A 16,816-nucleotide genomic window follows, 5' to 3' on the forward strand; every position below is an offset into this window, starting at 1 on the left:
AAGTGGTCAAACCAACAACAGACATTTAAAATGCCCTAACAAAGCTTACTCGCTTATAAAGAAATTGCCTTCATCTCAAGAACAAAGACAAGTTACCCAGAATTTTCCAACAGGTGAGCACATATAATAAAAATGTAGCTATTCAGTCCGCTCAGAAGAAGAAAACAACCTCCATCATAAAACACATTGTCCAAGAGGATTGAATGAAGGATGAACCACAAGAACATGTTTTCAAAAGAACACAAAGTGTAGGCCCTGAATCCATCAGCACTATAATACCAACGCACCACATGCGTAGTAAGGACACACTGCGCTGATTACTCTAACGAGTAAAGACCAGAACGTCCCAATATACCAGACTTTCCACAGGAAGCCGCCCTCAGGTATCTAAATCAATCCTAAACAAGGGAAAAAAATTGTACGGAGAATAAAACAGCTGCTCTCTCAGGACACCAAGTGGTCAAACCAACAACAGACATTTAAAATGCCCTAACAAAGCTTACTCGCTTATAGAGAAATTGCCTTCATCTCAAGAACAAAGACAAGTTACCCAGTAACAAACAACACAAAGCTATGGGGCACATGCATCATTGGAAATTGCGCTTGTAAAGGAGCAGATTCGCAGAATCAGCCACTTTGCGACCCCAATTTTTGCATTTGGGATGCATTATCCCAAATGGACAAAATCGCAATTTGCGATTGCATTTAAGGTATCGCAAATTGCGATGCCTTAAATGCAATGCAAGATTGCATTTACAATAGCGATTTCGCTATTATGGACCGCTAAATACTGATCATTTCAACCTGATGGTATTTAACGGAAACTTTGAAAAATGCACTAAAGTGCATTTTTCAAAGTTTCAGGTTACACACACACATGCCCGTTGGGCATGTCTGTGCGCAACATGGGTGCACATCACTGTTTCAGGGGTGCAACTGGGTGTTCTTTTGACACCCTTGGACCCTTGAAATTGCATGCGCAATTTGTTGAGAACCTATTGGTACTCGCAAATTGTGCATGCAATTTCCTATTTATTCCTATGGGCCTGTAGGTCCATAGGAATGGATGGGAAGCCATTCCTTAATTGCGACTTGCAATTTGCGAGTCGCAATTAAGGAATGTTTTGGAATCGCTAATTTTATAGCGATTCCTACATGCATAGGCTTTTGCGAGTCCTTAATTGCGATTCCTTAAGAATCGCAATTAAAGACTCGCAAAAGCGTAGCTTGATGCATGTGCCCCTATGATTCTAAAGACCTCTATCTGTCATGGAAGCGTCTTAACACAAAGTCAAATGGCCAGCCTCTGAGAAACCCCAAGTTGCCAACCAAGCTTGACGCCTTAATGCTACCGCCAATGCCATAGCGTGACCCAGAGAGTCAGTAGTGTTCATACCACACCTTATGTTAAGCCTAGCAGCCTGCTGACCCTCTTTAATCAAATCACCAATCTCTGATCAGAGGTTATTCTTGAGAGATGGTAACAAATTCTGTTGTGAATCTTATAAAGCATGAGAATATCGCCCCAGCACACAAGATGTATTTATGAATCTCAAGGCTGAGCTTGCTGAAGCAAAGAAGTGTTTACTACATGCATCATGACTCCTAGACTCCTTACCCACTGGAGTTTTAGGAACAAAATCTACATCCCGTGAAGAAGTCACAACCTGAGTCACCAAGCTACAGGTGGATGGGTGTCTATGAAGACAAACTGGGTCCTCAGGTGAAGGCGGATGTCTACATGCAATATCTTGGTCCACTAAGGCCCCCGACTAAGGCTTGACCCAAGTACCTAATAAAATATTTTAAAAAATGTACCTCGCCAAACGGAATAACAGGTTCTTCCCCAGTCTGTCCCTGAAAAAGGACCTCAATCAAAGGGTCTGTGGCAGTTTGCACTGTATTTATTTATATATTTATAAATAGGAAGTAACAAGCTTAAAACTGTAGCCACTTTCCTTAGCATATCTGCAAAGGAGAAACTTGCCTTCGTTACAAGGCCAGAGGGAGAAAGTAACCCTGAAGCCGGTAAAGAATCCAGGCCACTAGCCTCTCCCAGAGCAGATAACCATCTCTTCCCCATCTGGGGCACAAAAATGTCGGAAATGGGCTGAAAGAGACCTGCCTCAATGTACACAGGCTGTATTTCCACAAGAAGGAATCAAACCTGCATATTCCCCTCAGTTTGAATAGTCGACTCCGCATCCAACGTCATACGAAGCCTACATGGAAGAGGAGAAACAATTTCAACCAACGCTGCTGACATCAGTGTCGGAGTCAGCTATTCGAATGTGGCGTGCCCTCAGACGAGATCTGGAAAGACTAGCACCTGTACCAAAGCAGCGCAGGACGACGTCAACCAGTGCCGATCCATGGACTCCAACGGCTCAGCAGTCACCGAGGTTCAAACCCTCCAATGGCATCCCACTCACCTCCTTGGGGCCTAAAGGCGCTCCAGAGGGAGATAGAATACCAAAGATGAGGTGCAAGGTATTATAATATTCCCTCATCTGAGCCATCGAAGCCCCATCTCCAGGAAACACAGGGAGACGCAGAGCAACATCGCGTACAGCCGCCTCAACGTCGAGCGAGAGGAGCCATGGGAGATGGAGTCTCCATGTGGTGAAGTCTGAGAATGCCACGACTTCACCCGACCCTTACCTTTTGACTTCCCCGGAGAACAATGTCCTCCAGAACGGCTCCTAGGTTCCCGAAACGATGAAGACCGAGGCTGGGAAACCTCTGAGGACCGTGACACATGTGCCGCCATGAACTTCAAACGCAGCTCATTTAGCGACTTCGGTTTAATTTTCTGGCAGGACCCACAATCCTCGACATTGTGGTGCTCACCTAAACACTAGATACAAATTGTATGCAGGTCCAGCACCAACATATGTTGGCTACAAGACCCACCAGGTTTGAAACCTGTGACATAGAAAAGGCACACTGTTCCACCGGCAAGTATCAAGGTAGGTAAAAAAAAGACCCGAGGAACTGCTTCTCCTGATGCGCGTTAAAGCGCGGAAAAGAAGAAACTGACTTCCACACACCGGAGGGGACTTATATGGCTCCACTGACGTCATGACCAGAGTCAACGTCATTGCGGAGCCATACAACCCCATTGCCCGGCGCGCAGAAGTTCTGCTGAAAAATTTCCGGATTCTGACTTCCGTCGGGAGAGAATTCAAAAGTTAAAGAATCTGCGGCTTGATGTCTCTATCAGATAAAATTGTTTACTTTCCCAATGCTTGTTCGCGGTTAAGTAAAAAGTGCTGATTTACTATACCTTGTACATTCTGCCTCTCCAGAACCCTCCGATGGACCTCTCTTATTGCTGTGTCAAAAAGTATATAAAAATATGACCTATTTTTTATAAATTGGTGTCAGATTTCTTGAGTGTCTTGCATACGCTTTCTTCAATTGTTTTGTGCTGTTTAAATGCTTTACACTTGTTCCTTTGTGTAAGCCTGTCTGCTCAGAGCCACAGCTACCCAGTATTGGGCTACGGCTTAACAAACTAAACCTAACTGGTCCTAAAAGGTGTGCAAGTGTATCACAAGGAGCAGTCGCACTATCACACCATATAATGCACCCAAGTCCCTCTCAAAGGTCCAGTCTATTTCCTGTTGTCGGTTACCTTGTCTGTTTTCTGTTGCCACCAGCCCATTCTTTTTCCTTACCTACCTATTTTTTTGGCAGTACCTCATTCCATGTTTTGGTTATGGATATTGATTTAGCTAATAGTGCATGTAACGCATGTTACGCTCAAATAGGCTATTTTGTACTTCAGTCTATATTGCTCATTAACTGGTGATGTAATCGCTTTAACTAGTATGAGTTACTTGTTTGTTTGCTACTGCTGGCTAACCTGTCATGTTCTTATTGCTGGTTATCTGCCATTGTTTCTGTTACTGGCTCCTAAGTGTATTTTATATTCCTAGTGATGCAAGTAATATCTTAATGCTGCTTACGTAATCTAATTTCCTGTTGCTGGATACCTGGTTTATTTTATATTGCTGGCTACCTGGTCCATTTCGTTTTGCTTGTTACCTGTCGCAATTCCCATTGATGGTTTGTCTTTTAGCTTGTTACATGGTTTATTTCACGCTGGTGCATACCTAAAAGTTGTACTGTTACTCATTTCCTTGACTATTTCCCATTGCAGATTAAATGTCACATTATTAGTTACCTGCTCCATTCCTTGCTGAACTTTGTTGTACAAAGTCCGCGTCTCCAAGTGTTCAGGCACCTGTCTTTGCAGTCGAAGGACGTGTAAGGCGAGTCGCTCTGCAGCAGATCCAAGATGACGATGTGTAGGAGCAGCAACTTCTGGTGACCCAAAGAGACCCTGACATTATTTGTTAGAATATCATTACTTCACCAAAAACATTTCTTGCTTGGTCTTGAGCCTACAGGGATCAAACTAGCTGGGATCCAATGCAGGCTTAAGAGAAGTGAAAATAGCCTCATGACCAAGAAATGGTGTTTGAACATTTTCACCAGAATTCAGAATGGGAAAAATCCACACATTTCTTACTGGAAGTACACTACTTTAATTTTATACCATGGTCGAAATTGTCCCAGGCATCAACTAACTACCTCCCACCACCCCCATGTGCAAGGGACAATTAATTGGACTTCGCCTAGACTGCAACCCTCTTTCAGGAAAGCCAGGAGATAAGCAGTAGTTTTGATTGATGCCAAATAACCAATGATACTAGCATGAGCAAATGGAGTCATTCTGATTGGTGGAAGGGATTAGCAAAAATGCATTTCAGTCATTCTCATTGTCTGCCTTTTTATTATTAAGAAATGATCCCTGTGTTCGGCACGGTCTAACCGGCTGAAAAGCAGCCAGTAACAATATCTGGGGCACTGCACCTTCCTTTGACTTGTTTTAACTCCAGTAAGGTGTAGGTTGGTGTAGGTTGGCTAACACTTGAATGTGAGATACAGCCAGGTAGCAGGATTCCCTGTTTTCTCTGCCATGGAGCAGAAGGCCATCTGCCAGTTTTTTGTAAACACGTACTGATACAGGAAATGGGGAAATGTCCTGCCAATTCACGTCCACCCACACCAGTTAAGAGCAGAGCTGAAAGACACTTGTCAACGAGATGGCGAATTAACTGTGCTTGCAATAGAAGCACTCAAGCTGAACCCACTCTTCCTCATCTTCAAAGTGATATACTCATCAATGTCCTTGAAGGGCACACCCCTCTACGTTTGGAGGACAGAGGGCCTGACACCGTGATGTGTGGCTCACAGTGCTTGTCCATGCTTGGGAAGGGTAGGGGGTTCTCTATGTGTGTGCTAGGAACTTGTGCATCAACCAGACACTCCTTTAATTTGGGGGATCTAGCCTTAAAAGCTCAAAAGCACTGGTGTAGCTCAATTTTGAAGAGGGCTTTTTTCCTCCCTGACCCTTCCAGCCCCACTACCAACATTTTTCCACTGTGCTTCAGTTTTTCGGGTTTGGATTCAGCAGTGTATTCTCAGTGGTCATTCATATATACTAACCTAAATCTGAAAGCAGGTACTGCCGCCCCCGAATAGTCACCATCTGTCCATCGGCACTATACTGGGGAGGAGGCCAGGACCTCATCACTGCATAATGTTCCAGAAGCATCTTCGGGGTCAGTTGGTCCCTCCATGGGTGGGGCCCAGAGCTGAATAGGAAGGTAACAAGTTAATATTTGAGTCAGAGAATCATGGAAAGTGTAATCTTCTTTAGATTGCCTAATTAACGTGCAATACGCAGCAACCTGTTCCGTCAAGCATACACCCTCTGATCAGTCATCCATCTTGCTGAGCCAGCTTGTGAGAGACAATTAATCTTTTCAATCTTTCAGTCTCAATCTTGTCTCACTCCTTGGGCTCCGGCAACATCTATCCCAACTGCACCTAAAGTGTGTAAGTCAGGAAACACCTGAGGACAGTTTTTGTTGTTAGGTCTCGGCTAGCGTAGGCTGCGCACATGCGCAGTCTCGCTTGCGAGATCTTGTTTTAAGGGAGATTTCTCTAGCGAGGTTAAGCCCCGCCCCTCTTTTCCATTGGCTGGCATCACCGTTCATGCTAAACGGTGGCCAGCCATTGGAAAAGAGCATCCTGTGACGTACACTTTTCTCTTTTAGAGCTGTCCCATTCGGACTGGCTTACTTGATTTACTGCTGTTGTAAAAGGTTTCTTATCTTCTTTATGGGTCCAAACAGATGGCCCCATAAAGAAGATAATAAACCTTTTACACCAGCAGGGCAGTCTGTCCAAGTGGGACGGCAGACAAAGAGAAAAGTCTGTGGCCAGCGTTCTCGCCCCTCCCTGCTCTCACCCTCCCATTTCTCGTTAAATGCACCCGGGCGGCACCAAACTTCTCGTGTATCCCTTTTCCCCTGCCCTCTGACTCGCCCCTCCCTGCTCTTACCCTCCCAATCCTTGTTAATTGTTTGCTTTCGGTTTCATTCAGGCATTCATCCCAGAGCGTCTCTCTTCCAACTGTTGTCACACCGCCCCCAGACTGGAAGGAGATCCACCGTCATGCATGAGGGTATGATTTCGTGTAACCCCCATCAGCTCCCGGCTTAAGAGGAGGACTGAAAGAGTGGGGGGTGGTGTTTGGGGGTCTTTCGAGAGGTGGCCCAGAAAACTTCTTCCAAAATAGAGTGAGTGGGGATCAGCATGGGGGATTACACGGCCCCCTCTGCTCCTGCCTCCTCCAGCCTGTGCCTGGGGGGGCGGAGGGGCTGCCCTGCTTGGTGCCCTGGGCAGTCCCCATGCCGCCCCCCATGCGCCGAGCACTGGCTGCAGCAGCGCCGTGCCCAAGAACAGCGCGGTGGTAGAGCGGCTGCAGCAGCACATCGAGGGCCACTGCTAGAGCCGCTACCAACAGGGCCAGGCGGAGCAGCGCGACACGGAGCGCCGGTACACGGTGGGCCTCTATCAGCAGAGCCTGAAACAGCGCTACCGGAAGGGCCTCGGAGGATCAGGGCCCCCAGACCCGGGGGTAACAAGCAGCTGCCTGGCAAGGAGCAGGCGGAGGCGACCGAGCAGCGGAACAACACACTCATCATGGTAAGACCTTCAGAGTTGTGGTGGGGTGGGGCAGGAGCAGGGACACAAAGGGGGGCACACTGCTATGAACACCGCACCGGGTGGCGTCCATGGACACAAAGTTACCCTCCTGGGGTGGGTTCTAGCCATGCACTGTTTTTTTAAATTCTGTATCCAATGATGTATGCCATCATCTCAAGCAAATAACAAATTAATATATGGTGGCCACCTGTATAGGTACTACGAGGGCCTGCCCCTGCATCCTTGCATGCCACAACGCACATTGAGGTGGTTCAAATTTGCTAGGGTCTGTTAAGCAAGTTTATACATTTGTGCATTAACTTTGTCACATTGTTCCCACCCTGTCTGCCGTGTCTTTAAATGCTTAGCATTTCTATGTATGCAGTGCTAAAATACCAAGAACCTTCCCCTCGTTGTTTCTACCTTTGCAAAAAATATTTTAGAATAGGATGAGTAAATTGTGGCACTAATGTGCCACGCTTCCTGAGGGGTAGTAGATCCCTGCACGCTGCTGACCCCTAGGAAGTTCACCCCAGGCATCGCGAAACCACCGCGACTTGGAAACCTCGTCTCATTTGGCATGGTACACAGGTGTTGTGTTAACATTAAAAGAGTGCTAGGGGGCGCGGGTGTACCGTGGCACGGGGCTACAGTCTACGGGCCATGGATGTGAAAACTTTGGGCCAATGTGTGTCTCCTCTGTGGGAGAACGATAACCTAGCTGTGACATATAGTGGCGTGTGTTTGAGTACAATTAGTGTTGGTGCTAGGGAATATGTGTGTGGCTCTGTGTGTGTGTGTGGCTCTGTGTGTGTGTGTGTGGCTCTGTGTGTGTGTGGCTTTGTGTGTGTGTGTGGCTCTGTGTGTGTGTGGCTGTGTGTGTGTGGCTGTGTGTGTGTGGCTGTGTGTGTGTATGTGCGCGATTGTGTGTGTGTGTGGCTGTGTGTGTGGCTGTGTGTGTGTGTGTGTAGCTGTGTGTGTGTGGCTGTGTGTGTGTGTGGCTGTGTGTGTGTGTGGATGTGTGTGTGTGGCTGTGGCTGTGTGTGTGTGTGTGTGGCTGTGTGTGTGTGGCTGTGTGTGTGGCTGTGTGTGTGTGGTTGTGTGTGTGGGTGTGTGTGTGGCTCTGTGTGTGTGTGTGTGTGTGGTTCTCTGGGTGTGTGTGTGGCTCTGTCTGTGTGTGTGTGTGTGTGTGTGTGTGTGTGTGTGTAGCTCTATGTGTGTGTGTGTGGCTCTGTGTTTGTGTGTGTGGCTCTGTGTGTGTGGCTCTGTGTGTGGCTCTGAGTGTGTGTGGAGGTGTGTGTGTGTGTGGCTCTGTGTGTGTGTGGCTCTGCGTGTGTGTGTATGGCTCATTGGAGGAAAACCTGTTGAGACTGACGTGCTAAACATTGGAGAGAGTAGGAGCATAAGACCATAAAGGGTCCTTAGTGGATATTTCTGGATGGTGATCGCATAAGAAAAAGAACTAGAAAACGGGTCATTGTATAGATTGGTGATAACTCAAGACATGACAACGGTCATTGAATTTCGTTGAAGGGTGGAAGGTCACAGGGTGTAGAAGAGGAGCGACCATTTAAAATCTAATTTGGAGGATTACAAAGTACTTTTAGTGTCCCGGATATCGAATAGTAAACCAAATGAAGCTATTCTAGAAATTTGAAGTTGAGATTGGAATCAAGAGATTTACTTTGCAAAGCCCTGATGATGTCCCTGATGGGAAGAAACACGTAGGCTGTACAGTGGAAATTAAGTAGAATATACTACTTTGATTTGGAATGTGCTAATGAACATCGTCATATCAAATTGCTTTCATCATATGAAATATTAAAAATTGATTATAAGAAGAACGCAAACCTGCATTTGGATATTCTTTCATCGCTTATTTTGGATTATTAATTAATGGCAAAATTATTGCTGAATTTGTCTTGGTACATTAGATACTCCTTTGTTTAAATTCTCGTTCATTGTTTAGCAGCATTTGCGGTGGGCCGCTCAAAGTTGAGTATCTGTTTATTTTTGAATTGATGGTTAAATACTGTATGTGATATCCTGCTGTGCACACGATTCTAGTACCCTCACCATTCTTTACTTACAGTTAATAATTTCAACCTGTCTGCTGCAGCAAACAATTGTGCAAATGATCATGCTACCATACTTTTTGATAGTCTGCATAGTTTCCATAACACGAAATTGGTTCAAACTAGTCAGATTTCCCGTCCCTGTCATCTCGTGTCCAGATAATCATGCAAATAAATATGCAACTGTCCCTTAGTGTTCAGATCACTTTTCTCAATATCCAACGGAGTCAAGACCAGTCACCCCTACTGCCTTATGTGTGGATCAGCTTCCTAAGGTGTTATTGCAGTGCCAGTTTAGTCAGCTCCCTAAGGATCTCAGCCAATGTCATACCGCTGGTATTACTTCTGCACTAGTTTCAATCTACTCACTTTCTAAGGGACACAGTAACATGCCATAGTTTGGATTTGAGATTCCTGCTTGGTATCCCAAAAGATCAACCATCAGAAACATCGCCTCTCTCTTCTACCCTCTCTTGATTCTGCCTAAAGTACAACTCTCACTCACACGCAGAAGGTTTGCGGAAGCCCACAGTGTGCTCCAAACTGTGACAGCAGCCGGTTCTCTAGATCCACCACTGTCTCCCCAATCAGTTGGTCCGGTTGGATGAGGTCAAAGTCATAGAGGGCGATCTTGAGGTCTTTCTGCAGGGGCAGCATACAATTCAGCTCAAACATCCTGGATGGGGTGAGAAGTAATGGGTGAGAGGACATGGAAAGAAGAAGCTGGATGGATGCACAATGATGTTACAGGAATCAGGTTTGGAAGACAATGCTGTCACTGCAGGCTGGCTGGGTGGGCAACGGTGTCACAACATTCAGGTTGAGTAGAAATGATGTGACAATATGCTATAATTTGGTGGAAGAGGATGTCACACAGAGTTCGCTCGTGGGCTGTGTTTTCATAGTCAGCCTGCTGGATGGGAGATGAAATCAGGACAGCATTATGTATCTCAGAATTTTTCAATTGGAACAGAACCCTCTTCAACCTCAGCTGAGAATCTGAATTAGGTCAAGGCCCTTTTATGTTCTACTGCATGCCTTAAAATAAACTAACTGCAGTATGCCGTAATGGCCACTAGCTATGACTGTCTCCTTTCAGTTGCAACTGCAGATGCATAGTGATGTAACTACAATACACTATGATGGCTTCTATCCTGCTTGAGTATAGTCGCTACATGATACTAAGTCGGTGGTCGCTTTGATTTACAACTGGCAGGAGATAGATAACTGCAGCTAGTCTTCAAATGTTTAATGTTTTTTAAATGGTCATCAAGAAGATATTGTCAGCTCCAAGAACAAACAATTATTTGTTAGGACAGGCCTATTAGTTCATAATGATCCCATTAGTGGCTATTACAAAATGGCCAACTGCAGGTCCTGTCATCAGCTATACTGGCACCAGGTCATGGGGCATGATGAATAATCTAATGTAACCTGTAAGAAATCCAAATAGTTGGTCTCTTATGTATCTTCGTACATTTATGTATATTCAGTACATTAGTCATGAATGAGTCATGCACTATTTAAACATTCTGTGCCTGATTCACTAAGGTAACTTGCACTTTTGATTAAGTGTAGTACTTTTTGCTTATTCATAAAATTTGAGTGTAAGTTACTAGAAATAAATACAGTAGTCAGTCCGGCGTGAAACATGGCCAACCACTGTTACTGCAACACCTTCACAGAGAAAACAATAAAGGTAGGAAATTGAAATAAAACTCCATAGGAAATATTATTTAATTAAATTATTTAAAATAGTCAGAAATATACATGAATGTAAAAATACCACATTTTTGTCTTTAATTATCAAATATTCGAATACCCTATTTTCAAAGTAAGTAGTGAACTTACTCAAAAGAGTAAATTACTAAAAAGTGTAAATTATCTTTGTGAATCAGGCCCCATTGTTTTCTAGTAGACCAATTTACTTGTTGGTAAATATTATGACATTATAAGCTCAACCATATTGAAAAACAATATTAATGAAAAGCTAATTTCTTAATTCAGCTCACATTTTATATAGTTGGAAACAAAACATAGGAAGAACTGAGAAATATTTCACTCATACAAACATATTTCAAGTGACTAAGAGAACTAGCTACTTACCTTCAGCAATTCCTTATCTGGTAGAGACTCTATCTAGTCACGGATTTCTTACCTTAGAATAATCCCCAGGTGTCAGACTGTATTCGAAAACCTTTGAGCAGTACCTCTGTGCATCGGTATGTGGCATCGATAGGCTCCTCGTCAGCATCGTCCCTGCCGGAAGTGAAATGCATTGTGCCTATGTAGGCTCCACCCCAGCGCGCTGCCATCTTTTTGTGATGTTTCCGTGCCAGAAGCACAGCACTATGACAGAATGTTTCTACCAGATAAGGCATTATCAAAGGTAGGTAACTTGTTCATCTGCTAGAGACTTTTAGTTGCAGATTCCTTAACTTAGAATGGATACCCCCGGCCAAATGCCTGTCCTGACAGACCTGACTGTCCAGGCAGTAGTGCTTGGTAAACATGTGCAGAGATGCCCACGTCACAGCCTGACAGATGTCCAGGACGGGGACTCCACAAGCTAACGCAGTGGTCACAGCCTTGGGTCTGGTGGGTTGAGCCTGCAAGCCCTCAGGAGGTTGTTTTTGGCCAGTGCATAGCAGTTCCTAATGCAGAGAGTGCAATCCATCTGGAGATGGTCTGTTCCCCCACAGCTTTCCCTTTCTTTGCCCTGGCGAACCCAATGAAGAGTTGATCATCCCCCCAGTGTTCTTTGGTACTGCCTATGTAGAATAATAACGTTTTTTTGGGTCCAGTTGATGGGAGTTTCTAATCCTCTTAGGAAGGGTGAGCCAGAACAAAGAAGGTAGGCAGGGTGTCACCAATTTTGGCAGGAAACAAGGCATGTGTTCTCAGAATCAGCTTGCCTGGAGAAAAAAAAGCTTGCTAACCCTTCTAATTCATGCAATGATTCGTTGACTATTACTATACGCATTACTTAGTTCAGAGTTTTCATTCCAAATCATCTTGGTGAAGGAGCCTTGGTCCCTTCAGCCACCTATATCTTGAGATTCAATTATTGAAGGGGTGAGCTTGTTTTTCAGTTTGAGGTGATAATAGTACAGAAGCCCCTGGACATTTGTGATAGGTTTAAAAGTTCTTCTCTGACTTACCTGCCAAACTCAGGATTTAATGTTGCGGGGATGTAGAAATCTCTGTCGTCCAAGATTTGTTTTCCGATGGAGATGTAGATGTAGGGGTCACTCTGTGGCAACAATAACACAGAAAACAATGTATTCATAAGACAGCCATTTCTGGGAATCAGATTTGAAATTATCCTCCAAGTGATCTCCAGAGAATTATGATTCAACAAGGGAAAAGGTTGCTTATCAGTAATATCAGTTCTCCATCATCGGTAGCTCTATTGTCCTTAAACACTGAACATATAGGCATATGTGGAACCCGGAACTCTTATTTACATTGATAAAACATATCTGTTCCCAAATATAAAATGATACTTAACTTAACGCAGCGTTTTATCTTACTTGCACATATCTTTTTGGCGATTTCCCCCAGTAAAAAACAATACATGTAATTGCATACAAACAGGTCAGACATAAATGGTCTTCCAGCAAGAGGGAAGAGCATCAACAGAAAACAAATAGAATGTGACAAGGTTGCAACACAGAGCAGTCTTTCGGAGGTTCCAGCGGAGCAGCCGGAGATGCCTCTTCTTACATCCTACAGAGGGCGCACATGCATGGGACACTCTATCGCATTTTTACATGCAAATATAAGGGCCGGCACAGTGGATGCACTCCCTGAGGCCAAATGAAATGGGCTGACTCACAGGGACATATGCTCACGGATAAAACATGGGAATTTTTTTGTGCTCAAGTAAAGAGCACTCCTTTATACTACAGACACATGGTAATATAATTTAAATACTTGCATAAATACTACTAGTATACCCTCAAGCGTACAGCTAGATTCGGTGTGGGGGAGGGGAGTAAAGGTGTGAGGTGTGGAACTCAGTTGACTGATTTCCTGCATGTGGCGTGGGCCTGTCCACGCATACGTTGTACTGGCAGGAATTCTTCCAAAGTGTGCCAGACTTATTGGGTGTCTCCAGCTTGCAACTATTTTCTTGTGCAGGCTAAGAGGCTCGGCGTCATCCAATGGATGCAAAAGCGGATACTACTCTCAAAATATTGACTCCGTAATGCAGTGCATTCAACCGAGTCTGCACTCCTGGAAATCACAGACTCCCTTAAAATGATTGCCCACAAAGGTAGGATGGCAGTCCTGATCCTACTCGACCTGCCGGCCGCATTTGATACCATATCACACAGCATCCTCCTTTCCAGGCTCAAATCATGCAGTATCTCACACAATGCCTTAGAATGGCTAAAATCTTTTCTTTCCATGCGCAGGCAAGCTGTGTCCCTCGGAACCTTCCTATAGGTGGAACGCAACATCACAACTGGAGTACCAAAAAGGCTCTTCGTTAAGCCCTCTGTTGTTTAATGTCTACATGACTCCACTCATCTCACTAATAACATCATTTGGGATTGAAGTCACGTCCTACGCAGATGACACCCAAATGATCCTTTCTCTAGATCATAACCCTAAGGAGGCAGAGCTCAACTTTAAAAGATGCTTCACCAAGGTCCTCCAGTGGATGAAGGATAACCACATCAAGTGCAACATCGAAAAAACGGAGATATTACTAATAGGTAAAGAAGTTTCTTTCTCCCAGATGAGTGGTGGCCAGAGGATACGTCACCCCCCACCTGAAATGGTTACGGTGGCAAGAAACTTAGGAGTGCAGTTTGACTCCGCCCTTAGTTTTAATCCACATGTACTGAAGGTTGCAGGGACTTGTTTCAGCCTTATAAAATCTTTGCAAAAATTATTCGACCTACTCCCACTCGCAGCAAGGAAATCAGTAGCTGTCGCCATGATACTTGCGCGGCTAGACTACTGCAACAGTCTCTTGGCAGGAGCCAACAAACAAACACTAAAAAGACTCCAAGATGTCCAACATGCAGCAGCGCGGCTGGTTTTAAAACTTCCACGAAGATCCTCTGCTTCGACAGCTCTGAAAACTCTTCATTGGCTCCCACTAAAAAAGAGAATACTCTTCAAGATTCTCCTCATCACCTTTAGAGCCTCACTCAAACTGGGGCCACATTACCTCGCATCAAGATTCACCCCCTACAGTATAACCAGAACCCTCCGGTCATCATCAGCCAACCTACTCAAACCTTCTAGTTTCGAATGCAAAACTAAGGGAGGAAAAACATTAACTGCACTAGGCACCAGGGCCTGGAATCTACTGCCACTGCATCTGAGAACGTATAAATCTGAAACACAATATAGGAAAGCACTAATGACTTGGATTTTCGGAGCTTCGGATGAACTTTGCCTCTCGCTTCCGGAGTGGTAGTTTGCACTTTACAAATACCAATTTTCATTTCATTTCAGGATATGACTGACCAATTTGCATAGATGACACCCACCTCAGCCCGTCCCAAGGACATATGGTCTCGGTTTCGAAGTTACCTTTGCGGCACTGACATGCTCTCCGTTCACGCTGCACAACCTCCAGAGATTTCCACAGTGCTGTTTGTTGTTTCACTGTGTAAAACGTATGTGTTAATTGGGGACTGCTTGTTTCTTTAATTTAATACTAATGTGTGGCACGGCGCCCCTTCACCTTAGTATAGCTGCCGACCGGCTGCTTTTATTTGTTTATACATAGCGTGCTTTTCCTTTGGGTACGGCTGACTGCTTTTGTTTCTTGTTTTAAAACCTGAATATGAGGGAACGTAATTGAACGAGCAACAAAGCATAATGAATATCGATGCCACGTGGCCAGGGTGCCCTATCAAGGGCCATGGTGAGTGAACAATGTGCAATGTGATAATGGTCTCAGCCGGGTCCCTTCAGTTTAGCACCTGGAACTTTCGAGCTCAGTACATCTGTGAGGTGAGCAGAGATGGCGCTCTATTCATGGGCGCAGAGTATGGTACAATCTGTTTGGAACAAAAAATGGCCTTTTATAGCCGCACTTTAGGAATGTACACTCAGATTAAGCAGTTTGAAGTGCAGGACGGAATGTGACCAAAGGTTTTGATCTTAACATAAACCGGAGGAGCAAACAATGTTCGTCGAAGGAGTGAAAGTCCGCAGGGAAATTAATGTTACCTCACTCTAGCCCTACCTCTGGCCTGGGGCTGTATTAATAAGGTCAGGATTGTCATTTGTACTGTTGGACTTGGCCCTTTCCCCCAAATTTTTCGCTTACACTCCCCAAAATGTAGGATGTCTACCCCATGGTAAAGGTTACTGAATAGGCCATGTGAGGTGTGAGACGCCATGTTAATGTTAAATGCAATGGTGTGTATATTTATTTTCCCCCATTGTAAACATGTACCCTGGTGAAATGCTGCATTTGTGTTTTGCATTTAAAATGGCTGCCATGGCTGTGCGTTGTCTTTTTGGAAAACAAGGGGGATCCATAAGGTAGCAAAGGACCACGGGTATATACTACTTCAAGAAACAAAGGTCCTGAGCAAACTCGAGAATTATAAACAAATGCAATATATAGAACACAATGGTAACTATATAGTTCTCCTGTCCAGCCGGACCAGGGATTTATTGTTAATGAATAACACAATAAAGTGGAATATAAAACAGTAATCATGGAAGGTAGGGCACAGTCCTGTACCGTACTGGAAAATTAGGGACAGAGTGAAAAGACAAGTAGAAAGGAGAAATTAAATAGGCAAAGAAAAAGAGCAGCCTGGACACTTGTTATATCAGTGCAACTAGTGTTCTCCAGAGTAGAACATACACAGTATTTACACAATGGTTTACATGTATGTCTACTTGTAAAAATCTACGACGTTTCGATCCATTTGCTCTAATCTAAAAGGATCATCTTCAGGACTACAAATCACAATAATTTGCCTCAGTTAAATAATACGCCTGTTCGGAAGGAAACAGGAAGAGGGAAAAAGAGCAAAAGATTTTCTTTAGAGAATCGAAGCATAAAGTAGTCAGCATTTCAATTGCTTTAGCACACAGTAACAGTATTCGGAAACGCAGTGACTGTATTAGCCCTGTGCAAGGGTGCGAGAGTTATCTCTTAATATGCTATTCGATTCAATTTTGTGAGGGCAGTGTTGGTGAGAGACAGCTTGGCGAAGTGAGGGCTCAACGTGCATCGGAATGGCCGAGCAAGGTGACGAACTCGTCGTACTTATATTAATTGGGTGATCATAGAAGCAATAATGGAGGGTAGTCATATTGTGAAAATATAGTGCTCATCGGAATTAAAAGTGCTAGTCGGATTCAGATGTTGCGGGCATCGGTATGCAGCTTACCTCGCTTTGGAGGCGGATAAACGCTGATGCAAGCAATTACCGGGTTAAGCGGTCAAAAATTGTACTGCAGATTCAGAGAAACGGATTGTTTAATATCACAATTCCGCTGTAAGGACGAAAAAAAGGGAAGTTTAAGCCACGAGGCAATAACTGACATGCAACTCTGTTGGCCGTGTGGATGTTGGTGTCTTACCGGGTAGATTTTCAGTCTGCAGTTATTGGGTATAGAGTTATCTGTCCTCTCGACCGGTGACTGGATGAGAGACTCCGCTATGCAATTGGGAGAGACAGAAGTTT

At 44.5% G+C, this 16,816-nt stretch overlaps 1 protein-coding gene across 3 annotated transcripts in view; it reads right to left on the reverse strand.

Moving 5' to 3' along the window:
* LOC144792107 (myoferlin-like) overlaps positions 1 to 16,816 on the reverse strand; it is a 3,514,236-nt gene that overhangs the window by 818,789 nt on the left and 2,678,631 nt on the right. For all 3 annotated transcript variants that reach the window (XM_078666976.1, XM_078666975.1, XM_078666977.1), the window contains 4 exons: positions 12,302 to 12,393; positions 9,646 to 9,816; positions 5,518 to 5,666; positions 4,190 to 4,329 (listed from right to left, as the gene is read on the reverse strand). In XM_078666976.1, coding sequence (XP_078523102.1) covers positions 4,190 to 4,329; positions 5,518 to 5,666; positions 9,646 to 9,816; positions 12,302 to 12,393 — 552 coding nt within the window. The remainder of the gene's footprint in view (positions 1 to 4,189; positions 4,330 to 5,517; positions 5,667 to 9,645; positions 9,817 to 12,301; positions 12,394 to 16,816) is intronic.

This window comes from Lissotriton helveticus, chromosome 11 (genome assembly GCF_964261635.1).
Source record: "Lissotriton helveticus chromosome 11, aLisHel1.1, whole genome shotgun sequence".
In the NCBI taxonomy this organism is placed as follows: Eukaryota; Metazoa; Chordata; class Amphibia; order Caudata; family Salamandridae; genus Lissotriton; species Lissotriton helveticus.